The sequence below is a fragment of the Lissotriton helveticus genome, chromosome 5_1 (genome assembly GCF_964261635.1).
Source record: "Lissotriton helveticus chromosome 5_1, aLisHel1.1, whole genome shotgun sequence".
Taxonomy (NCBI): domain Eukaryota; kingdom Metazoa; phylum Chordata; class Amphibia; order Caudata; family Salamandridae; genus Lissotriton; species Lissotriton helveticus.
The window spans coordinates 1,432,281,261-1,432,306,940 of record NC_136065.1 but is presented as its reverse complement, the minus strand read 5'-3'; the positions used below and the strand labels follow the sequence as shown (position 1 = coordinate 1,432,306,940).

Here is a 25,680-nt window from a genome sequence, read left to right as displayed (position 1 = left end):
GCCTTCTGCAGTCTTTTGCAGAAAATCTGCAGGACCCATTGCCTGCCAGGTCATGTGCTAGATTATGGTCAATGAAGCCTGCAAGGCCAATCACACCACCCTAAGCAGTGGGACATTCACATATAATTTTATGGATCTGTTAGTTAGGTACTCGTGACACTCAAGAATTTGAGACGCTAAGTTTTTCAGCCATTTGCCTTTAAGCCATCACTTCGGTTAAGAACAGCATACCACCCTAACCACCTAGCATCTGCTTTTACACAAGCTCCCACAACATGCTATATTGGTTGTGACCTTAGGGTAGGGAGAGTGACCGAGCCTACCAGGGTCCTTTTATGCATGCACAAGATTGAAGGGAAGCGACAGAAGATACTAGGGGAGCAAACTGGCATGATTGAGAGTAATGTGGAATACAGAGGAGAAAATCAAACTTACTTGAGTGAACAAGAAACCGAGCTGGGAGGGGGAGAAGCACACCGGCGAGTAAGCAATGAGGGCAGGAAAGCACGAGAGCTAGCAGATCACAAATTGGGGTAGGAAAGAACCACATGGGTGAGAGCAGTATGGGGTAAGAGAAGCACACTAGGAAGACAGCTGGACCACATATCCACCCTTCTGCATTGCTTAAGCAAAAAGGTAAACGTAGCACCTGAAAAGGATGCAATTAAGGACACAATGATGCACCATACTCCACGGGAGGGACAAACGCAGAGGAAGGAAAGCGTATATGCACGCCAATAGTGGTAAGCAATGGGTATGCCTTAAGGCACCTGCAAGCTAACCGTATAACTCACAAGATGCAGAGCATGTGCTCTGTCTTGTAGACAAGACATAACAATTCAACTGTGTGTGGACACTAGCATTTTCAGCTGTCCAGATGTTGTGTTAAAGTAGCTTTTGAAGTAAATTTTAATTGAACCACCAGAGCTCTTAATGCTTGCTTAATCAGTTGGAAGTCATCCAAGCTCTTACAGAGATGGCTAAGTTGTATTAAAGTAGAATTCAAAGTAACTGCAATACGGACACTGCAGTTTTAATACCCACTCCGAGCCGGATTGCTTGTAAAAAACTCAAGCTTTAATGCATCAAGCTCTAGAAAACAAATGTTGAATATGAAAGAAGTGTTTTATCTGCATATAGTAAACTATTACTCCTGGACATATGAGGAAATATTTCTATGTATCATTTTAAATCAAGAACTTGCAGCGTATTGTAGTAAATTCACATGGCAAGAGTGGGATGGTATCAAGTCTAAAGCCTTCAGGTGCAAGGGTTACTATCGGGTCTGTAAGGTTTTAAATGCCAATGAATACTAGAACCTCTGCAGAACCTCAGCAAGCTCTCCTCCATGAACCTGTGGGGTGCCTTTTGGGGGGAGGGGGTAAAACCTGTAGCGTGGATGGATCACCCGAGAAGTTCCCTGTATTTTAGAAGGTAGACAGTTTGCTCTTTTAGGTTTGTTAATGCGATAGTTAGTTATAAGACCCTGAGGATGTATGACAAAATCTGAGAGGGTTCAATTATAAAGACCTTGAGGAAGAAAATCAATAATTGGGGCAAAAAAACAGTATGATACTCTTTAGCGGAAGATAAAGTAAATTCACATATGACCAAGACACCTAGGTTATTTCCTTTCAACTTTCCCCTCACTTTTAAGTCACTCGCTATTTCACTATACATCCATGGCAAACCCACTCCATTTCTTCATCCGTTGGATTCTCATCTTTTCCAGTCAGAGGTTTCAAATGTGTACATGTTCCACGGACACTGCAGCTTGCATCAGAGTTGCCAGTGATCTAACCCTTCAATAAGGTAGAAGTATCACTTTGGGACATTTAAGTTTTTTAAAAACCAAAGTATTGTCCAGTTAATGCAGAATTGCTTTTTGGCTGGTAGTCATGGCCAGTGTGATGATCAGAAATTGGCAAAGATGGATTAGGGAAACTATATTCATAAAATACTTCTAGCATCATAATACATGTATTTAATGTAGGAAGGTTCGACTTGCTTCCTTATTAGCGGAGCTAAAAAGTAGAGTGCCAAATGAGGAGATCACAATAAAAAGAAAAGCTATGCAATCCTGCGCAGATTCCAGCAACTACTGTACACTTCTCTCAGATTAAACAGACTCTTGGAATGGAGAAAAAAACGATCCTGCTTAAAAAGTTTTCCCATCCTAGTCTCTAAGAACAGGTCTAGCTCATTTGTTATGTTTTATTCCACAACAATGGAGACACAGAGCTAATAAGCGGCACACTGTCGATTAATAAAGAAATAAATGTAGTAAAATACCCTTCTAGGTTAGTAGGGTACATCCACCGAGACCATGATGTGCTATGGTGTTAAGAGAAAATATTTGCAACTGAGGAATACCTGACCCTATACTTGGACGTTTTAAAAAGAAAAGCTGTGTTTTGAAAATGGCATTTAGGGCTTTAGACAGGTTTTTGGTCTAATTATCACAGTTTTCAATCAAATTCACCAAGCTGCGTCCAGAATACCATGCATAAAAAGTCTCTGTGCACCATTCCCTACATAACATTAATTCATAAACATCGGTGAGTGATTAAAGTCTTCTAATAGCATACTGAAATTGTTCACCCTTATATCGTGGCAAGTATTTTCATAAAAAAGTAAAGGCAATGCAACATTATAGGTAATTACTGAACATACTGTACCTAAAAGGGGTGGTCCAAGAAGTACAGGGCAGCATTCCACAATGGTCACCAGTCCGACAGCACTTGAGAACCTCTGTGATCCAACAAGGTCCATTAATGTTTCGAACAACACTGAGCTTAACCATCCAAAAGCAAATCCAAAAAATCCAGCGTAGATACAAAAGCCAGCATATGTGGTGGAAAGGGGTGCCATAAGATGGCACACACCATTGTAAATAATGGAAATTGCAAAGAAGTACTGAATCCTGGGCCTTATCCACTTGGTATTGGCTACAAGTCCCATGGAAGGTCTGGCGACCATATCAACAAAAGCCAAGATGGAAAGTAGGAAAGCAGCGTGCTCATTTGAAATGTTTTTACTCTTAGCATAATTGCTGAGGAAGACTAAAGGAGTAAACAATCCAAAAAACATGAGTACATTGCCAGAGAGGTAGATCAGAAAACCTCGATGAGTAAATAAGGACAAATCCAAGAACCTATTGATGGTCTGTAAGGCTGTGGGCTTGGTCTTTGGTGTTCCCGCAATGAGATCTGTGTTTGCATCACCACTGCCATCATCTTTTTTTGAGGACTTCCCAGCTTCCTGTAGGACCTCTTTGGTCACCTTTTTCACCTTTTCAGGTTTAGGACCTATTGGCCTCATTAAAGATCCAGCAACACAGCAGTTCAGCAGAAGAGCTCCAAGAATTAGGAAACTGCCTCTCCATCCAAATATAGTGTACAGGTACTGATTCAATGGTGCCAAAGTTGACAAGAATACAGGACTCCCAGCCATAGCAAGCCCGTTGGCAATAGGGCGTCGCTTGTAGAAATACTTGCCAATCATGGTCAGGGCTGGATTCAAGTTAAATGCCAGTCCAAGACCTAAGGGGAGAAAAGACACTGTTTAAAACATGGCAGTTGTTTTTGGCTACCTTCCATGCACTTTATTAGGTGACCACTGTATTCCAACCAACCATCTGAAGTTACATAGTAAACCAGTTCAAATATTCAACCAAATTTATAGCCACGACATGTAGAGCATTTATATACAAATAGCTCAGCACAATATAAAAACTCTGAAAAGGAATATTATCTCTTGTGTGAATACAGTAGCATATTAACTTTCTTTCATCAAGGGCAAGTTCACCAGCAGTTGGTTTTTTGGCATAAGATAACTAATAATTTCGGCCAGTGGAGCTTTGTACCTTTTTCTAGGCAGAATCTAGATGGCTGGTTTTGAAGGTTTAATGACGATTAAAAGCAGACATTTTAGAAAATCTATGGTACCCAATCACCAGCTTACCCATTTATATGTATTGCAAAATTAAATGCATCGTTAAACATTAAATTCAGAATTACACAAGGAGTTGCTGAATTACATTTCCATATTAAGGATTTATGACAAATTTACCTCCAATCACTCCTATAGTGAAGTAGAGTTCTGTCACAGTGTTACAGAAAGAGGATGCAATTAGCCCACAACCGGAAAGACACCCGCCAGCAATCATTATTGGCCGACTTCCATATTTGTTCACCAGAATACTGCTTATGGGCCCTACAGGACAAAGAGGAACACAAGGTTACTTGTAGCGCATATGTATCAGAAAGCAAGAAATCCTACATTTTCAACAAACACTTATTACCTAAAACTTGTTCGCAAAACAATTCAAGAATAAATCTGTTGTGATAAATATAAACAGTATATTTCAGATCAACTTAAATTATCACTCCTTATCGATTAGGCTTCCAAAATGTCCCCTTGCCACTTTACAATGTCATTTTTAGCTTGCCTAGTTCTACTACTGATGCTCAAACAATTCTCCTATTTTGCTACCCCACTGGAATAGGGTCTGGCACGTATTTGCATATATGATTTTATATAAAGAAGTTTTAACAGCTCAAATTTTTAAACACTTTGCAGTCAGGATGCAAATCTCGAGCACATTTACCAGCGACCGTGGGCTAATACAATAGCTGTGTTTATTATTTACTTGTAATGGTCAATTAGTTTGAAAAGAGTTTTTAAACAGTTCGATTTAAAGGTGGCTGTGGAAAGAACAAACACGGCATTAAGGATGCCAGAAAGGAGGAATGTGGGAGTTGTAGGAGTCTATAAACTAGGAGGAGTTTGGGCGGTGTAAGAGGTTGAAAAAATATGGTAGAAAACCAGGTGCATATTATTAATGTTGATTGAAGGGGCGGTTTTTAGAACCGAGCGTGGAAGGGGAGTTTTCATCTTTATAACAAGGACACGAGTTGAAAGAAATGGTTCCAGTTTCACGAGAGCAGAGGGAGAAAGCAGTTTCAGCAGGTAAAGAGAAAATAGTTGGGAGATTGGGAGGGGGAAGAGAGGAAAGTTAACGCAGCACACGAAGGCTGGGAGAAGAGAGAGAGTGAGGGAAGCTGGAATCTGGTAGAATAATAAGAGGAAGACACTGTGGTGTGAAGAGAGAGTAACAGCCATTGAAACGGGGAACTTAGCAGGTTTAACTTACACATAGAGGAAAAGGTTTTTGAAAACATGGATAGAAAGCATTGAGATAAAAGTGGAGGGGGCATCTGAATGAAATAAAATCGACTAGAAAAACGGACCATGAGGGGCATAGAAAGCATTCATATATTGTATTGAAGTGAATGTATCTGATGAAATTAACATGTCACGAAGATGATTGTAAATATATGTCTTATTGTTTGTCTACAGTTTTCCCTGACGAAGAACCCATGTAAGGGTTCGAAATGCATTAGATAGAAATAAACTGCTGAAATAAGAACCATGCTTCAGTGCGTGTTTTGGGGAGAGAGGTTCGTCTGGCCCACCAAAGCATGAGAAACTTTGATAATTTGCAACTCCTTGCTTTAGGATGGATTATGAAGGATGTTTATTTAACAGGATAAATATTGCGCAAAGCGGATGGTTTAAAAATGAAGATTAATACAAATAAATGAAGAAATTGATGCAAATGCAGAATAAACAGGCTGTCGCCACTGGAGTGGGGTTAAGAAGTTGCCCCACAATTTTGGTATACTAATACAATAGCACTCAAAAGGTACAAAGCAAATCCTGATGCAATGCCGAGACAGACAGCACAGCATTGAAACGATGTGTGCATAAAGGCATATCCTCTCCATAAGTAGGTCAGTTCACAAGACCAATGTTTCAAAGCCACAGTTTGCCAAACGTAATGACAGCAACAGTCAGGAAAGGCACATGGGAATATGAAGACTAAGGAGTGACTAGTACATTTATTTTGTTCAAATCATTCATTATTTCCATAACCATTCTTTAAGGACTTTTATTCTGAATTAAAAGAATCCAAAGCATTATTTTGCCCCACAGGTCTAGGATTAAAGTGCACCGAGATCCTATGTGAACGTGATATACAACAAAACACTACAAACTAGCATGCCCTTTGGTATCCTAGTATGACGGTAAAGGGTGATGGTAAAGATATTTAAATAGCAAATTGAGGAAATCAGGTTCTGCAAACCTACTTCTTCCAACTGTGATGGACCAATCTTTAAATATACGATTTTAAATTTAGATTTGAAAAACACCTACATACAATTTCCGCATCATTAACTTCACAAACTGCTAAGACAATTCACTGACAAGGCTGGGAAATGCAGAAGAGAATAACCCTATGAGAATCAGTATTATGTAAAGTACTGTACATGGGAAGATGGTATAGACCACATATATTTATTAATGTTAGAAACAGTTGCAGTGCAGTGTAATATATTCTACAACATCTACATTGCCATTAGTTTAACTGGGTTTTCATTTCACTGTGCACAGTAAAAAAACAAGTTTGAACAGCTTACCGCCTCCGTACATTACAGCCAACATAATCGATGAAATCCATGATACTTCACTACTCGTTGCTCCAAAGATAACCTCTATATCTTTAAAGAAGACAGTGATTGACTTTGCAAAGGCATAGGAGAAGCCAATTGAGATGAAAGCACCAACTACCACGGCCCAACCCCAACCACCTTCTGGTGGGGTGTATCCAACTGGGCCCCCGACTGCTGGGGCCATCTTCAGAAATGCTGGTAAAAGTTGTGGTTGTTCAAGGATCTGCAAAGGAAAACGATTATACATGTTAGCAGGAAAAAGTTGTATACTTGACACAAAAAGGATATTATATTCAAATCATTCTCTACTCGTGTTAGTACTACCGAAGAATAGGATGAAAAGGTTCACAAAGCCATGATCTTTGACTATAAAGCATACGTATGAAGGAAAAACGCTCCATGGTCAAAAACCATTCTAGAATTTAAGTGTCCTGGTTATTTTGTTCAAAACTTTTCAACTGTTAGAAAAGACAATCTATCTATTGAACCAGTTACTCAACTAACTTAACATTCCCTTATCGAGTTCTTCCACTTCCCGAATGCCCTACTTATACCCTCCACTCCCTGTAATGACAGGCCTATCGCTCTAGCTGCTACCCTCCCTGTTTCAGCGTAATGTTATTAATGTAGGTAGTACCTGCATAGAGCAAACCTAGTCAAAAGCTAGGGACGTTAAAAAAAACGTGGGTGATAAAGACCTCATGTGATGCCAGCATCCATTCTTTAACAAAGCAGGATTCTACTAGCATAAACCTTCCTTTAACACCTTCGCCGCTCTGCACATTCCCCTGCTGTGCTGGGGGTATGGGGGATTTAGTGCATTCATGACGAGCTGGGCTCGTCATGAGCGTGTGAGCGCCCTGCTTCATGACGAGCCCAGCTCGTCATGAGCGTGGAAGGGGTTAACAGTGGCTCAATGTAGAAGTGATAACAGGCAGAAGACTTTGGACCACTATTTTGAAATGGATACCCAGTAAGATCTAAACATTACATAGCTAAACCCATTTCAAATTACAAATATATATTACAATAGCAGCATTCCTGTCAATTAACTTTTACAGTTGCAAATTTCAGCCTGGTGGACGTAAAAGCTAGTATTTGCGAGTATTCATTTTTGTAATTTCATTCTACCAGAACAGTTTCTCCACCCCCAATCTAACCACTGCCAAAACCAAATTGAGTCACAACTAGAATACCATTTTTACAATAACCACTATGTAAATATAGTACATTTTGAGTAATTCTTATGCAGATTTTCCCCATATCTAACCTGCAAATCTAGGTCCATGTAAATCAATTCTGGATTAAACATTTAGCCAACTTCGCTCAAATAAACACACGCATATTCTTCATCTTTAACTCTACAAATGGAAGTGACAAATGGTATTAGAATACTAGGTTGACTTCTCAAAAAGCAGAAAGAAGGATTTTCAGAAGGCAAACCTAATTTATGTGACATAAATCCCAAAATGGTAGGTCTAACAAGAAGCTGGCGGTCTGTGATCCATTCCTTGAACTACAGAGCTTGCGGCCAGGAAATCAAAACAATAGAACAAAAAAAAGGTACGTGAAAAAATGTCCCAGCTCTAGCACTGCTTTAAGTATGGTTTTAGTTTAAATAGTGTCTTTTAGCACTTAATTTGGCACTCATCTGCCTATGTGGAATTCTGCAACCTAGGATCTATGTATGCGAGAGGTGCTGTGATGGGCCTCCCAGACTGGGTGTAGCCATGTAGCACAGAGAACAACGGTTATTCCTCCATGGTAGGGATTTGTTGGAGGTGCAGTAGAGATAGGTCCTATAATCTTTAGACTTATTATGGACTTATGTATCATAGACTGTCTCAGCGAATCAGGGTGCTGGTTTTTACGGGCCTCCGCCCAATCAAAATTCACTTTGGTAGCCTTCAATGGCTATTTTTAGACTGCGTGCTAAAAGTTAGAATACTGTGGTAGAGGCTTAACTAGTTTTCCTTTGTGGCGATTTGTCCCCAAGAATAATCTTGCGGGTCATAAGCACAGAGTTTGTTTTTCTCACCTCGTATAAGCGATGTTCTGCGATAACAGTTCTGTGTCTGGGGTTTACTGAACTGCCACCATTTTGAGAGTCTCACAATTGCCTTGGCCGATTCACTGTGTCTGATGTTCTCACTTACCATCCTCTTTACCAAATGCTATCTGTAGTATTCTGAGTATTGTGCCTCTCAGGCACTTGTAGTAAGAATCCTGTTGTGTGGGCATTCCATGTTCTGTGTTGGAATGCAGGCGATCTGGCAGTTGATGCTGGTTCTGCCTGATGTCGCTGTTCATTCTCTTGAGCTCAATAAACCTACTTTAAAGCATGAAGACTGAGCGATTTAATGAGCAACTCACTACATTATTTATGGTGACGATGCTCAAGAGGAAATTAAGAACCCATCTAAACTCGTTAATCAGCATCGAGGTGTGAGCGCTGCGGGGCGAACGAAGAAACGCTGTTCAATACGCAACAGTAAAAGCAGAAAAGTCACGCCTGGTTCATGTAGCGTTTTGCAAGAGTTGTATGCTGGCTGGATAAACGAAAGTGGAACTATATATTTATAAAAAAAATTGAGCAGCGCGAGTCGTGGTTGGCAATAAGAGTCGCGTGTGGTTGGCAACGCTGTACACCTAACGAGCGTGTAGAAGTCAGCCATTTTAGAAATTGAAGTTAAAGCGCATAATTGTGGATGCGAAGAGGTTGCCATGGTAACCATGTTTAGGCAATGAGAAGACGCATGTGATACAAGACGCAGCGTTGTTGACATACAGCGCAAGAAGCTAAGAAGGCTGTCTAAGGCGCGTGAACAAATGCGAGGAAGAGATTAAAGCTGAATAAGGCGCACCGTATCAGAATTTTCAAGGTGACTAGCGCGTGTTAACGTATACTACACTATCCTTATGCTTAGTCTTGCGGTGCCACATCTGTACACTCTGCCCGTCTTGAGAATTGTATCGTTAGTGATTTTTTTAGTCCAGGTCTAGTCTCCGAGGCTGGGTTCAGAGGAGAAGGGACTACTAATCTTCCAGTATTCACAATTCTACTCTACAAAGCAAAGCTGAAAGGCAGAGGCTTGCATCAGACACACAGTATGTTCAAAATGGGTATTTTTATTAAATTATTCTAAGAATTGCTTTGATCGTGTAAGTTGTCTCAAGAGTAAGAAACAAACCACGCTAGCCATAAACAAAATGACTATGTGAAGCAACATTTGTTGCTTCACACACAACACGTTAAGTTAAATAAAACATTTTTTTAAAGGATTCTGCAAATGTTATTTTCTTCTTTTCAATAGGAATAGGTAAATGGAAAGCACCCAATAACCACTGCGGTCTCCACAATCTTATTTAGTTAAGCAACTGAAATAAGCAAACCGGCTTTAAAAAGTACTCAGTCCCAATAATTCTGTCACGGTACAGGGTGGGTTGTTGATAAACCTAAAGAAGGTACTCATGGTAGAAAAAGTATTTTACAGGTAAACAACCTTTCCCATCAAACAGTTTATCAAAATTAAGATACACCCCTTTGACCACAAGTCTGGAGTATCGGAAAGAAAGAAAACAGACCATAACAGCATGAACACCTGCAGCTTACTTGAAAACTGGAATACGTTTAAGGTGGCTTTAAGTCTCATTCCACCCTTAAACATGTTACATGCTTAGGAATAAGGCCTGGAGCCTTGTTTTTCTACAGTTGAGAAGTTAAACTGTGCTCCAGTTCACCAATATAGCTGTAGAACTGCAGTACTGTTCAGGAGAAAAATACAGCTTGCCCTACGAGCCGCTACATAACTCGGAGAAAAGCCTTCATGTACTGTCAACATTTCCAATAGATACCCCTTTGGTTACGATTGCACTTGTGTGCGAAATGTTTTTATTGGTACCTCAAACGAAAGGAATTTGTGTTTTGTAAATCACAAAATCAAATGCATATTAACTTGTAGAACAAATTACCTACTGTAACTTCAGTAATGCTCTTTCTAGTGGTTAGTCTAACTGCACATGCCTCAACTTTAAAATATCTCCAAGTGCCAGACTGGATTCGGAAGAATGTCCAGGTAAGCCCAGGTGGGCCAGAAGCTCCCGTCTTGAGGCACTGTGTTGACTCCACTCCAAAAGAGACGGCTGGGGCAGCATATACGTGCCACCTAGGCAAGTATTAGGCAGTTTTCTTCAGAGGGCACATACGCTGAACCGAAAGAGTCCAAAACATTTGCCAGTGTGTAGATCTCTTATTCGGAATTTTGAAAAGGAAGAGTAGATTCAACAGATTGGAGAGGTGGAAGAGCGGAGAGCAACCCAGTGTTCGACAGGCTAACTTGCTCTTCTGATGTATACTACTCAGATTCCCCATTTTTAAGACCGATACTAAAGCAGTAATCCACTGATCTCGGTCTGTGTAACAGGCCTCAGCTGAGATTTAGGTGTTGGGGGAAGGGGGCTGTTTTGACAAAAAAGCAATGTTGTTGACTCATGAAGTGAGTCTTAGGGAGCTAGACCTCAAAGCACAGGGTCCAGAAACATTGGTGACAGTGAAAGCAGTGTCCATTGGGGACAACAGTCCACATTCCAAAAGATCTGGAGCCTTGCTAAGTGGTGGGGAATAACCCTAACAAATTATTTTTGACTTATGAGATACCCCCAAGGACTCATACGGTCCGAGAAAATTACTGGGGGAAGACTCTGGAAACAGCTACATGGTGGGGAGGGAATAATCATTATATTGAGATGTACAATCGGATTCTAAGCGAATACATGCCCAGTAACAATTTTACAGACCTATGCCAACACCTGGTTGATATTAAGCTCACTGAGCCAGGCAGTTTGCGAGGGAAGCAGACTTCTGAATTGGTACCAGTGTCTAAGAAGGTACCTGGAAGGGACCCAAAGAAGGGTGGATGAGGATTTCCCACAGCAGAGTGATGGGGAGGTCCAGGAAGGGACAGACAAGTGCCAGAGTAAGGTTCGGGGGGGGAGGGGGGGGGGGTAGACGTGAGAATGGTGGTTCCATGCCTCTTCCAAAATAAACGGGAGGAAGTTCTCGTGGGCAGTGGTATGGGGTGCAGTTAGACTTGGCATCTTTGGCGTGGTTTCCCCCAATCTATTTGCCTCTTCCTCCTGTATTTTGGATGCTGTGCTGGATTTCGTTTTTGCTGGTTTAGATGCTTTGGGCACTTTGCCACTGATGTTCAGTGTCAAAGTGCAAGTGCTCCCTGTGTACATTGATATTGTGATTGGTTATCCATGATTGGCATATTTGTGTCACCAAGAAGTCCCTAGTAAAGTGCACTGAGTGTGCCAGGGCCGGTGATAACAAATGCTACTAGTGGGCCTGCAGTACTGATTGTGCCACCCACATGAGTAGCCCTAAAATGGTATCTCAGGCATGCCACCGCAGTGCCTGCGTGCAGTCTGTGAACTGCCATGTCCTCCTGGTCAGTGTCCCCAGTGGCCAGGCCTAACCCTTCCCTTTCTGTACACATTGGTCAACCCTATGGAAGGCCCTAGGTACCCCCCTTGGGTAGGGTGCAGTGTATGTGAAAGGTAGAGCATGTACTTGTGCAGGTGACATGCTCTGGTAGTGAATTACAGCCATTTTCGTTTTTCACTATTGTAAGGCTATCTTGCCCCATAGGCTAACATGGGGGATGCTGGCTACAAGCATATCTTCCCATGGGAGCAAGATAGGACATAAAAGTCTGGTATCCCTGAACTCAGGATTTAATAACCCATATTTTAGGAAAGGTTGTTTTTAAATACTGTGTTTGAGAACAGCACTTTTAGAAAGTTGCTGTTCTCTTGTCTGACCCTTCTGTGTGCCTTGGCCTGTTTGTGAATTGGCTGTCTGGTTTGAGAGTGACAGGGGCTGGGAGCTCCCAGGAGGCTGGCTTGGTTAGCCTTCGGCTGAATGACTGCATCTGCATCTTGAGTGGTGGGAGGGGATAGCACCTGGGTCTGAATAGGGCTGTGCCTGCCTTCCACAATGTTGGCTCCACCTCCTGCTGGGCAGCTGACGATCCTGCCCCTCTACCTGAAAGGAAAGGAGAGGCCAGGAAAACAAAGTGCTCAAGGAACACCCAGAACTGGTTTTGACCGGGCTCAGAGCCCTCCTGCACAAAGGGATCAAAGACTTTTAGGGGTATAAGTACAGGACCCCCTGACTACAGAAAATTAGATCATCCTGTAAACAAGAAGGAACCTCTGCCAAGGAGAAAGCTGGAAGACTGAAGAAGGACTGCCCTGCTGTGTGATGCTGGACTGACCTGCAGTTGCATTGCTGCCTAGGAGAGGGGAAGGACTTTGTTGTTGCTTTGTCCCATTACTTGAAGGAATCTCCAAGGGCCTGTTGTGAGCTGGCTCCCTGTTTTGAAGTCCCAGGAACAAAAAGGACTACACCCCCAGCTTCACTGAGCTCTGCTAAGAGAGTTCGGTTCTTCCTAGAGTGCTTGGGCCAGTTGTGGTTCCTCTGGAAGTTGTACCTGTGCTGGGAAGCTGGAAACCAAGATTTGAGAGACTTTGCTACCGAAAAGTTACTGCATCGCTCGCTTTCGCAGCACATCCCTAACAGCACAAGGAGATTCCCGCCGCTACGAAGGCCGAGATATTCGCAGCGCCTGTTGCCACTGCCGGAGACGTTAAATCCTTTGTTTCCGGGAAGATCACCATCGCTGCGAGCATCGTGGCAGAGCTTGTCATCGCTGGGTGAAATCGCCGCACCGCCTGCTTGCGGATCGCATCACGTCGCTGCGAACATTGTCACGGAGCCATCGCCTAGAGAAGCTGCGAGAGGAAGAGCGCCGCTGGATCACGCATCGTCGCCCAGGAGATCGTTGCAGCCCCTACAGATCATCGCATCGTGTCTTTGCGAAACCAAACTTCCTACGCACCGGAATCCATACAAGTCATCGCCTTCCTCCCCATACAGACCGGATTAGTCGCAACACGCCGCTACATCCAGCGGAATTGTCGCATCGCCTCCCCAATGTCTCAGGAGTAACGCATCGCTTGTTTTTCACCGCACCAGCTTCTGTTTTGGAACGTTGTCACACTTAAAAGGTACTGTTGGCTAAACGTGACACAACCATGAACTTTTCGCAAAACTGTGGATTATTTGATCGCAACTTTAAGAACTCTTTCGCAACCATATTCTTGAACTGTGTATGTTGGATTTTTGTCATTTTGGTCTGGTGTAGTTTAGTTTAAATACCTTTATTTTTCTAAACGGTTGTGGAGTTAGTTTGTGGTGTTTTCACTGTGTTACTGTGAGTGTTGGTACAAATACTTTACACATTGCTTTTCGATCAGCCTGACTACTTGTGCCAAGCTACCAGGGGGGTGAGCAGAGGTTATCTAAAGAGTGACTAGAAGCAAGGGTCCCTATTTGGACAGTGGTACATACCTCTGCCAACTAGAGACTCCCAGTTCTAACAGGTGCCCTGTTAAAACATAATCGACAATCATGAACATCACCGGCGCCATCTTGCCTAACAAGAGCCACCGTCCGCACGTAAACGGCATCCATTTTAGGTGCCGCAGCCATCTCGCGCTTTGCGAGTCACCTATGATTCACCCTGACCCTGCAACCATCCCCGGTGCCCTGATTCAGCATGACCAAATGCACTAAGGTCATAAAACCTGGTCAGCCTGACAAATCCCCGGAGCCACTTCTCACCCTAAAACACATTTGTCCTTTCATCCCCTATACATGAGCAAGGCCTTCTGATAACCCCCAACTGCACCTGGCCACTTGATCCGGTCCCAGGCTGTAAACCAAGCCTTGCGGACGTACTTTATTGCCCCCACACAGCAAGACTTGTTGCACGAACCAAAATTATTGATCTTATCACTTGCATAACCTTTAGATCTGACAGATCCCACACACTTTTATGTCCTGTCGGAATGTCCAGCTGCAAGATGGCAATCATCTGTTAGATTTGGGAGGGGGAACGACAGCTGGTGGGTCTGTGTGGGAACCGGCTAGAGGCAGGAATTCCTAGGATGTTTGACCACCAATAAAGTCACTGTAACGTTTATAAAAAGGAGAGCAGCAGAGAAATTGTTAGAACACCTCCTGAAGACATCCCTTGTGTCAGACCTGACGTGTTCTCCTCTGGATCAGAAAAGGGGGTGGTGATGAACAGAGTGCCTGAATTAAGCAGACCACTCTTACCCAGTCCAAAGATCAGGGCTTGATCCATCACCGTTTTTTAGCTCACTGCACCATCCCAGCTCAGAACTTGGCTATATGCAAATTAGTCTGTTCCTGTCCCAGTGCATGATGGGAACAGGGCAAACCAAACTACCAAGCCAATTCTTGTACTGGGAAGGAAACAAGCTTCCGGGGACCGGTTTCTGCCATTTCAGGCGTCGTCGGCCCGGCTTGCTTGAATCCTGATGGTGCAATGAGCAAGGGACTCACATCTGAGTATACCCTTCCACGCTTATGGTGGACAAAATGATTCAGAAAAGGGGGTGGTGATGAACAGAGTGCCTGAATTAAGCAGACCACTCTTACCCAGTCCAAAGATCAGGGCTTGATCCATCACCGTGTTCTCCTCTGGAGCAATAAACCTGTTCTTGCCTTCCAGTTCCTAGCGCCTGCCTCTTTATTTTGGTAACTATTATTGAAGTGAATTAGAGGCGTCTTGCGCCGGGCAGCTTTGGTATTTACAAGACAAACGCTGCTTTTCTACAGCCCCATCTCAAACGCCGTTGCTGTGAGTGTTCCCAGTGTGGTCACAAGTAGGGTGACTGTCTGTTCCAATCAACCACTCACTCGTGGGAACCTCTACAGGAGTGGACAGTGAGGCCTTGGGGGTAGGTAGTTCCCAGGAGTGGGGTAGTGTATTTTCTGATGTCCCTTAGCTGGGAGGTCGATTTCAGGGGTAAACATGGGATTGAAGAGTGGGATTTGTCAATTCTATCAGGGAACAGTTATTGGGATATCAGTACCTGTCCTAAGGGATACCTGTGCCAGACCATGGTGGTGGAAAGATTTGTTTCAGCAGAGCACCAGGCAGGTGTGTAGTGTAACTCCGGTTCATGTGCAGAACTTATTCTGCCCTGTTGTTCTGTTGTTCCTGGAATGGGAACGGCTGAGAGGAGGGTCATAGTTAGCCATCAGATGCCCATTTACTGCAATCTGCTAAATTAATTGCCGTCAGTGTCAGCTGGGTGCTTTGAAAGGTCTGGTTTCTGGGGGTACTACTTCCAACAGTAGAGTATGGACACCCAGATGGAGGGGCAGATGGTAGAGACTGTCCACAGTGAGGAGGGGGTAAGGGGGATGGGGACAGAGGATCAGGGGTTGCCAGCTCTATAAATACAAAGCACCCCCAAAACTGACCCAGTTGAGGCCACTTATGACCTGAAGGTGCTCCCTGCACTGTCAGAGACTGAGAGATGGAAACCTGCACCAGGCAGACCCCTGCATGACACAGTGTATAGCCAAGGCAGGGTGGCAGAAATTCTAAACACCCCAGTGAGGGGAAAACTCCAGATGCTTCTCCCATTTCAAACCTAGAATGGACATGTCAAGTCCACTCTTCAGGTCACTTCTGGACCTGTGGAAGACTCCGAAGGAGGACTGCTCTGCTGCAAGGACTGCCATGCTGCCTGAGGAAGGAAGACTGGACTTGCTCTTTGAACCAAGAACCACCAGAGGGACTCCAAGGGCTAGCTGACTAGCCCCCTGTTCCAAGCTACAGGGGCATGACATATGCTCCAGAGACCGGTCCTGCACCTGCCCAGCTGGCCAATTCAACTGGACCTACTTGTGCCCTGCTGCTGGATGGAGTCCTGATCCCCAAGAGCTGCACATTATCTATTTTTATTCTTCCTTACATATCCATTTTTGATTTCAACTATTACTTTATTTTGAAAATCCATGCTCAATCTACAACATTGGCCCCCTTGTTTAATTCAACTTTTTGTCTGCTTTTCACAAATGTACAACTTCATTGGTAAAGCCAATGGTTTCTCTTCTTTCACATAGAAATTGCAAACATAGGAAATATTCAATATCACTCATAAAACACAAGCGTTTTTATGTTTCTCACAGCTCTGTTACATAAAGCTAAAAATAGGGTGATCTTAGCACTGCAAAATTTTATTGGCGTTGTTTTAAGGGGAAAAAAATACTTTCACAACTTTCTCCCCAATTTACAAAAAGAAAAAATACATTGCTACATTTGGACTAGGTCTTCAGTTCTCCTCAATGGAAATCTGCAACCCCCCGGTAACCTTTAGAAACCCCTACATTGGGAAGCAGGGGGTGAGGAGGGGATGACACAAATTTGAAAATGAAGACATTAGGCTTTAGATCCTCAGGAAATAAATGGAGGAAGGTTTAAGCAGAAACGTCCATCAAATATGAAAGGTCCATCTGCACTGGCGGGGGTGATCATCAGCACTTGCGGTGTTAGTGTTAAATTGCAATGCACAAGAATTGAAGGAAATGAGGTAAGATTGAAAAACCCATAAGCAAATTTCCCAATCCTGCCAGGCAAATTATAGGTTAGCTTCACACTCAGAAGTTGGCTGATTCTAGCAACAAGTCACAAGACTGGCTTGTCAGAAACAATGAACAATTGAGTCATTCTATAGAAACAAACGCAAGACTCAAAATCAATGTAATGTCAAGCAAACCAGTTTCACACTCTTGATCAAAAAACAAAGACATTGTCTATTCAAAGTAAAAGCCAGTGGAATAAAACACAGAGGTGAAATAAGACTAGGAGTCGGAATGTAGAAATGTGTAACCGCAACACAATTAATACGCCAATTATTTGAATTTAAAGACATACCGAGGAGTACTTTGGGATGCAACTGTAGAAACCAATTCAGATATTTAAACAACAGTCTAATATGGATATTGCCGGAACTAAAATAAAAAAAAACACATACATTTAATTAAACAAAACACGGGCAAAGCAAATAGAGCATAGCAAGTGTGCAATGACTTCTGGGATGAATTTGGTTGGCAGATTGCTCTATGTTGTATGCATTGATTCATAATAGTTGAATGAACCAAATGATGAAGGGTGCTTATCCAAATGAGGTAAACGTATATGTTTTATATCTTTTTTTATTTATTAAAACATGAAACACGTGAGATAGCTAAAGTAGCCTTAAAATGAGACCTAAAAATGTATTAAAAAAAAAAAAAAATACACAATACAGGGTTTCAGTAGTAGTTTATTTCTAAATTGCAACTATCAAATATCAGCCAAGAGGCAAGTATTGGGTTGTCCTCCTCCTGGTTCTCTGCACATAAAACAAGAAAAATTTAATAAATCAGGGACAACAAATCCGGCCAGGCAAGGCCAGAACAATGCGTTGCACAGTACTGAATTGCAGTAGCGCCTCACACCCCCTGACAATGTGCATTGGCAAACAAGACGTTGGTCTATAGAGTTTGGTTCAATGTTGAAGTTTTAGGGCCCGATGTAGGTAATTCCGATTTACCGACTCTTAAATACCGAATCATTCCTATGGGGCTTGAAGCCCATAGGAATCATTGGGAAATACGGAATCGGTATTTACCGATTCGGTAAATACCGAATCCTGTAAGGGTGAACAGGGTGTCACTGACACCCTGTTGCACCCCAATGTCAGGCTTGTGTGCCATGTGGCACACATACATGCCCTAAGGCAGTGGTTCCCAAACTTTTTTGACCTGTGGCTACCTTGACCTAATCGGCAGTTGGCCGTGGCTCCCCACCATTTTTTTTACTGGTGTACAAGGTCAATGAGCATGTGCATGAATTCGCCTCGCCTGTCTAGGCATGCTAACGGCGGTATGTGCAAACTTCACATGCGCCCTCTTTGGAAGGTGTTTATCCTGTGCGTGTTAGCAATCTCGAGGGTGTGCACGTTACCTATGTTTGCATGCTCTTTGCTTGCGAGTGGACGCTCTCTGCTCAGAAGTGCCGGCCTTTGTGCACACTTTCGAGATTCTCGCTCTGAAGTGTGTGCACTTTTCTGTGTGCACGCACAGCCATTCAGCGCTTAATTGTGTACGCACGCTCTTTGATCGTGTGTGCATGCCTCACCTGGATGCTAGTTGACGTGTGCCAGAACGCAGGACTACGAGTGACACTTTCTCATGAGCAAAATCAAGCAATGAAGACGAGGGAAACATATAAATATCAGAAATTGCTCCCATTTGAGCAACGAGCAAACTCTACAAAGATCTTGAAACTGGTGCAATGCACCTGATCTTTCCAGCAGGGCACGAGTCGGGGGTACATGCAAGTACACGGTGTCCACCCACTATTTTCACAGGGTGGACGCCGTCCCCCTGCCAGGAAGTTGGGTCCCACAGAAAAATGCTGAACTTGTCCAGTGAAGGGGCTTTTTTTTCACCACCAGCCAGGCCGCAGTTAAGGGGCCATCATGCCTCCTCTTGTTTGAAACTCCTGACTGGAGGTGCCTTGGAACCTCACACTTAAATGTAAATGCAGCAGAGGGGAAACAAAGGCACACAGCTTGCAATCTCTTCACAGGTATTTGAGAGGCATGCTTTTGCCTTTGTTCTGTCCCTGTATATAAGTGCAGCCACTGTAAGACTATCAGATGGGGTGGTCTGTCCAGTATTTACACAAATAATTTAAATATTTTTTTTTTATAGCTCTACGTCATGATGTCACTTGCATAGTGTCTAACTTGGTCAGTCCCCCACCTTTTTATTGAACTTGTGCCCTGCTTTACAGATTGCATTTTAACCCCCTGCGCTTCTTTATGGTGGGTCAAAACTGCTCCTAGACAAAACTCTGATCTCTCTCCAGCAGGAGCATTAATCATAAGTTAGTTTTGATGTTTTTATTGTTGTCTGAGAATTGCTGGACCCACAAGTAAATCTAGCAGGAGCTTTTACACCCATAAATTATGTTTAAGCACAGCACCCCCTACCCCAGCTCAGTCACAGGTGCAGCTGAACCGCAAGTAACAAAAGGATCTCTGTGGCAAAAGCAATAACCGGGCTATCTACTTAAAATACATTTCGGTGATATCAAGGTACTACATTCTTTGTTGCAGGCATGTTAACCCTCTGCACTAATTTATGATGAGTCTGAGACAGGCGGGTAACTAGAGACATTTCGGGGGGGTGGGGACTGAAAGATTTGGGGGGCTAATTATTCCAGCCGTAACCAGAGCGGCAGTAAACAGGGATGTAAACACAACAAAAGCCTAATTTACAAGTACACGGTCTTTTAAAGACCTGTGAAGTACTTTGGGTGCTACCTTCTTAGCTGCGACGTAAGACCCCGGAGCCTCACCGGCACTGTCCAATCACATCTCACACCCTCCCCTTCTTTTACTTCCTGGTTGTAGCACGCCAGCACGCCAGGGAAGATCGTTGTGACCGCGCTTTTCGGTAAGTGCATAACACTATGCATTAGTACTTGGGGATTGCAGTTCAGTAAATTGTAAATCCCTGAAACGTATGTTTAATTTTTACAGGCACACCCTGGCGCCGACCTGTTACGATTCTGTAACACGGCCGCTATCGCCTATAAATGGTAAGATTCATTGCATGCTGCCTCCCAGACCCAAGCGGTATCGCCGTTCCCCACTCTAACATGCAGCCTATCATTTTTTATGCAGGGCTGCAGAATCGAATCATTTGAGTAACTATACTCTCGATATGACATGCCTTGCGCTGCATTGGTAAGCCATATCCGCCACCCCCTCACACGAGAGGAGACCTTTAGAGCTCTTGGCCACTGCAATACCTTTAGTCCATACGCGCACTTCAGCACAATTATATGCCGTAGTCACATCATTTAGAGGCACGACTTGAAAATTTCTAGAGATAGCCTGCCTAGGTTAAGCCGCCCTCGGCCATTCTGCACTCTCTCTCCCCCGCTGTATAGTCACGGGCTACTTGATCTACACTCGTGATCTACACCTCGAAAATTTCAGTACTACTTGACAGAACCATCACTACCTCACCAGCCGGTCCGACGCGGTACTCACCTGGCACAGTAAGCCATGCACGGTGCACGAGAAGTCACAATTCTACCTTGTTGTTTTTATTAATTTTAGTCCCTCTATTCTAAAGTATGTATTTTTCCTTCTTTTAGGCAAAGTAAGGTTTAATGAGAAAGGCAATATTACTGTTTGTCCTGATGATGGTTCCCATAACTCTTTAAGGGGAACCGAAACGCCGTCGACCTGCTTATGCACCCTATACAGATGATTGATTGTATAGTTTGTTGTAATGGTGCTTAATGATATTTTCTGTGTAATGTATTTGTAAAACAGAAAAACGCTTGTTGTTTGCCTTCAAACCTTTCCTATCTTCACTAACGGTAATCAACCCGCATGTGTTGGGCACAGGCTTGTGCACCACACAGGGGTTCTGTGGAAGGTATCTTTGTTCCACCTGTGTAAATCTTGTTTATTCAGTAAACTTGAAAGACCTCTGTCCGGCTGGACAAGTCCTTCCAAAATATAGATTTGATTTCGTCTATATTTATTGTATGTCTATCTTTTCATGCACGGGACCATTGTTGTTTCAAAAAAAGTAAGACCCCGGAGCAGCACAAAGAGACCTGTCGAAAAACAGTGGGACACTGACAGATCTTACCGCTCGTGAATGCTGAAGATTGTCGAAACCATTTTTGAAGCGCTGTGCACATGGTTGTTAAAAAATAAAGTTAAAAAGAAAAACACATACAGGGCCTGATAACAAGTTGCGGTGGTCCGTCTGCCGGATTCCAACTCAGAGTTGTTCCGGGGGTGGACCACCGGCTTCTCCAGGTACCGCCGCTCTCTGGCGGTGGCGCAGGAGAAGGGCAATGCAAATGCTGAGCAGAACTGGAACAGTCCTGCTGATCTTATTAAGAGTTCCTCCATCACTAGCCTCTGCACAGCAGCGAGCCCGCAACGAAAAGGATAGTGGTCAGGGCCCCCATCACCCCCCGCCATGGGGATGCATTCATGGGGGCACAATATGTGCCCCCTTGTCTGCTTGCAAACCCAGTTCCAGCACAGCCTCGACTTCGCAGTCCATGCTTTGCTGGAACAATTTTCTCAACCCCATTGTGGTGCCCTTTTTCAGAGCACAGTCGTGGAAGAGGTGTGGCGCAGCGGCCAGGGCGACGGATGCGGGGGATCACGATTCGATCCCCGGCAACGGTGGGTAGGGTCTGCCCAGCACCATGTGACTCTGGGCAATAGCTTGCTTAATATTCCCGACGCGAAACGTATGGGTAGTTGTGAGCTTCACAAATACAGGGGAAAAAAAAAAAGGCAAAATGGTTGTCTGCCTGCATGAGCTGAACTTGCAATCAGTCGGGCTGTACGTGAACAGCTTTGGCAGTGCTGTGCCGGCAAATAGCCAGTGCAGCACCACCAAAAGGTCCAAAGTTCTACATTTCTAAAAATTTGAATTGCACTTCAGCAAGGGGTAGCCGTATAGTTTGCTCCTGGTTTGCCAAAAGAAACTATTATAGTAAAATTAAAAAAATAGAAATAGCTGACAATGTTTCCATCTGTATTCCCTCACCCTGCCCCCTTCAACTAACAGGGACCATCTAATGTATTTATGCTGTACTAAAAATAATGAAGTTGAAATGCAAAACAGTAAACATCCCCAAACTAGACAAATAGAGTGAAATTTAAATCCAAAATGACAAAAATCCAATAAGGGGGAACTGGTGATCTGAATTTTGAATGTTTTAATTAGATGCATCATGAAGCCCAAAGTGCCAATTATAGTCAATGATCGATGTAGAACAGGACCTAGTAGCAACTTGAGACTGCCCGCAATGAAGCGCGGGTCAGATTCACTAGCATCGTTCGCCCTGGTCAGAGATTTTACCTTTCGACTCTAGTCCTTCACGTTTCAATCCACCACAGGAGTACGCTTCCAACGCCATCCTGGACTTCAGGGGAGGCACATTGGAGCTGGTTGTGTCCCCATTGCTTTAACAGGGCCCTTGGGGTCCACTTCTTTGTCCTGGGTACAAGAGATAACAGCTCAAGTCCTTCTGGTGAGTGTTCAGAAATGGATGCCTGGTGGTGCCACAGTTAAGTTTAGCTCAAGCCTGAGGGTGGGAATGGGCCCTGGGAGATGGTTATTAATGTGGCAGAGGTTACCGGTTCAAATACTACCAACATTGAGCACTTTAAAGATGGCAAAATCTTTGGCGACACTAAATTTGGGGTCCAAGGGCTGTCGGTGTATGGAAGTGTACTATGGTTATCCTGGTGTCCTCCCACATCTACAACCAACAAACAGTTTTAGGCCGTTCCTGTATCCCACCACAAAATTGAGACAAAAACCAGGGACAATCATAGCTGAGCTTTCAGGAACCAGACAGTGTATACAAAGAGTGATTTGGCGTGGTTTCCCGCCTTTAAAGTGAATCTCAAATGTTATATCTAAAACCCAACAGGATACTACATTCAAACAGAATTTGAAACTTGAATGTCAAAAGGAATCCTCCCAACCTCCACTGCATAATCTATCACCACCAAATGTGTCATATCTGCGAATTCAGGTCAGCCAATTGTTTGCTCCTGGGAGCAGTTCCCACCTCACCACAGAAAAGCCATCAGCTGCCAAGTGACAACTGGAAGGCACTGAAATGCCTTATAAGCCTTAGGCAGGCAAAAAGGTAGATTTTCTAAACATACTTTTTTCTGTAATAGACACATTACCACTTCATCATTACATTGGATTTTGTTTAACTATTAAAAAAGAGCCCTCTAGTTTTTTCCTAGGCAGAGATAACATGTATTAAACTGAATATTGTATCTCAATGTTTTCCAATGGAACAGCTAAACCATTGCTGGTGTGAAAATAGCCTTTCGGGCCTTTACACCATAAGGACATGTTTAACACTCGACTTTTACGGGTCCTTCTCCTACATATTATACACCATGCCTTAATGAGAAGGAAGACCTACTTTGGGGTGACCTGATATTTAAAAAAAAAAAAAAAAAAAAAGAGAGTGTTTAGGCCCGTCAAAATGGGTCATTTTGACACATCAAACTTGCAATTGAACCCTGCACAGGCAGGCTATGGTGGTATGGTGGTATGCATGCAATCAAGTTTGCATTGTCACTGCAGTGGGTGGCAAAACGAATAATGCAGCGTGGTGTGATGTGGCGGCGCCCCCCGAGTGATGTGGCGGCGCCCCCCCCCCCCCCCCCCCCGAGTGATGTGGCGGCGCCCCGCCCCGCAAACCCCAAGTGACTTGGTTGCGCCCCGCCCCGCCCCGCCCCCCCCGAGTGATGTGGCGGCGCCCCCCCGCAGAGTGATGTGGCGGCGCCCCCCCCCCGCAGAGTGATGTGGCGGCGCCCCCCCCGCAGAGTGATGTGGCGGCGCCCCCCCCGCAGAGTGATGTGGCGGCGCGCCCGTCCCCCAGAGTGATGTGGCGGCGCGCCCGTCCCCCCCAGAGTGATGTGGCGGCGCGCCCGTCCCCCCCAGAGTGATGTGGCGGCGCGCCCGTCCCCCCCAGAGCAATGTGGCGGCGCGCCCGTCCCCCCCAGAGTGATGTGGCGGCGCCCCCCCCCCCCAGAGTGATGTGGCGGCGCCCCCCGTCCCCAGAGTGATGTGGCGGCGCCCCCCGTCCCCAGAGTGATGTGGCGGCGCCCGTCCCCAGAGTGATGTGGCGGCGTCCCCCGAGTGATGTGGCGGCGCCCGCCCCCCGAGTGATGTGGCGGCGCCCGCCCCCCGAGTGATGTGGCGGCGCCCGCCCCCCGAGTGATGTGGCGGCGTCCCCCGAGTGATGTGGCGGCGCCCGCCCCCCGAGTGATGTGGCGGCGCCCGTCCCCCGAGTGATGTGGCGGCGTCCCCCGAGTGATGTGGCGGCGTCCCCCGAGTGATGTGGCGGCGTCCCCCGAGTGATGTGGCGGCGTCCCCCGAGTGATGTGGCGGCGTCCCCCGAGTGATGTGGCGGCGTCCCCCGAGTGATGTGGCGGCGTCCCCCGAGTGATGTGGCGGCGTCCCCCGAGTGATGTGGCGGCGTCCCCCGAGTGATGTGGCGGCGTCCCCCGAGTGATGTGGCGGCGTCCCCCGAGTGATGTGGCGGCGTCCCCCGAGTGATGTGGCGGCGTCCCCCGAGTGATGTGGCGGCGTCCCCCGAGTGATGTGGCGGCGTCCCCCGAGTGATGTGGCGGCGTCCCCCGAGTGATGTGGCGGCGTCCCCCGAGTGATGTGGCGGCGTCCCCCGAGTGATGTGGCGGCGTCCCCCGAGTGATGTGGCGGCATCCCCCGAGTGATGTGGCGGCATCCCCCGAGTGATGTGGCGGCGTCCCTGAGTGATGTGGCGGCGTCCCTGAGTGATGTGGCGGCGTCCCTGAGTGATGTGGCGGCGTCCCTGAGTGATGTGGCGGTGTCCCTGAGTGATGTGGCGGTGTCCCTGAGTGATGTGGTGGTGTCCCTGAGTGATGTGGTGGTGTCCCTGCGCCAGATTACTCGTATTCTAGTCAGGCGGCTATGTATGTACCACAAGCTAAGTGCATACGGGCAACAGGTGTGCAATTGTCAAGGCAACTGTGGAAGCAACTAGTCCAGCATGAAATGTCACAAAACAGGGAGGACCGCACCCACACACGATACAAGCATGATGTTTGCTGGAGCAAAGTGCACGTTCATCAGTAAACAACACGAGTGATGACGAAAAGCTTAAACAAGTGAAGAGCGCGCACCGAACAGAACGTGGGAAGAGAGACACAAGGGGGCGTTCATCCATCGGAAGGTATCGCTATCAGCTAGTTATCCTGCGTGTGATGGAACGTTAGGATAGTAGGAAATGGCCTGATGCGGCGAGGCTTCCGTAGTCGGCACGGCTCCCAGGCAAAGTACAGGGTATGTAAAAGAGACTAACGGATAAAGCAATGCACGCGAAAAGAACGCATCGGAAAGCGATGTAAGGATATTGTGCCCGCACCCAAGATTACTGAGGTGTTGGCATGTTTTAAAATCAGAAACCTTTGTGTGGAATGCAACAAAGTAATATGCTAGCTAGGATGAAGGAGAGAAAAAGTGTGGGGGCGGGGAGTGGCGCAGCAGCACAGAGACTGAAGCTAAAAATAAAAAACAAGTCCCGGCTCAGAGTTCACTGGATGTTGGGGCTGCTTAGCCCATGCAATGTAATTCTTGGGGGCTCAACAATCTTCAATACTAATC

General features: G+C 45.1%; 1 protein-coding gene across 4 annotated transcripts in view; it reads right to left on the bottom strand.

The window, feature by feature from the left end:
• Positions 1 to 25,680, bottom strand: part of SLC16A1 (solute carrier family 16 member 1) — a 203,703-nt gene that overhangs the window by 20,288 nt on the left and 157,735 nt on the right. For 3 of the 4 annotated variants that reach the window (XM_078644437.1, XM_078644438.1, XM_078644439.1), the window contains 3 exons: positions 6,483 to 6,738; positions 4,072 to 4,215; positions 2,679 to 3,542 (listed from right to left, as the gene is read on the bottom strand). In XM_078644437.1, coding sequence (XP_078500563.1) covers positions 2,679 to 3,542; positions 4,072 to 4,215; positions 6,483 to 6,738 — 1,264 coding nt within the window. Of the gene's footprint in view, positions 1 to 2,678; positions 3,543 to 4,071; positions 4,216 to 6,482; positions 6,739 to 17,338; positions 17,411 to 25,680 lie in introns of those variants that run through there. The other variant, XM_078644441.1, reaches the window with a different exon arrangement.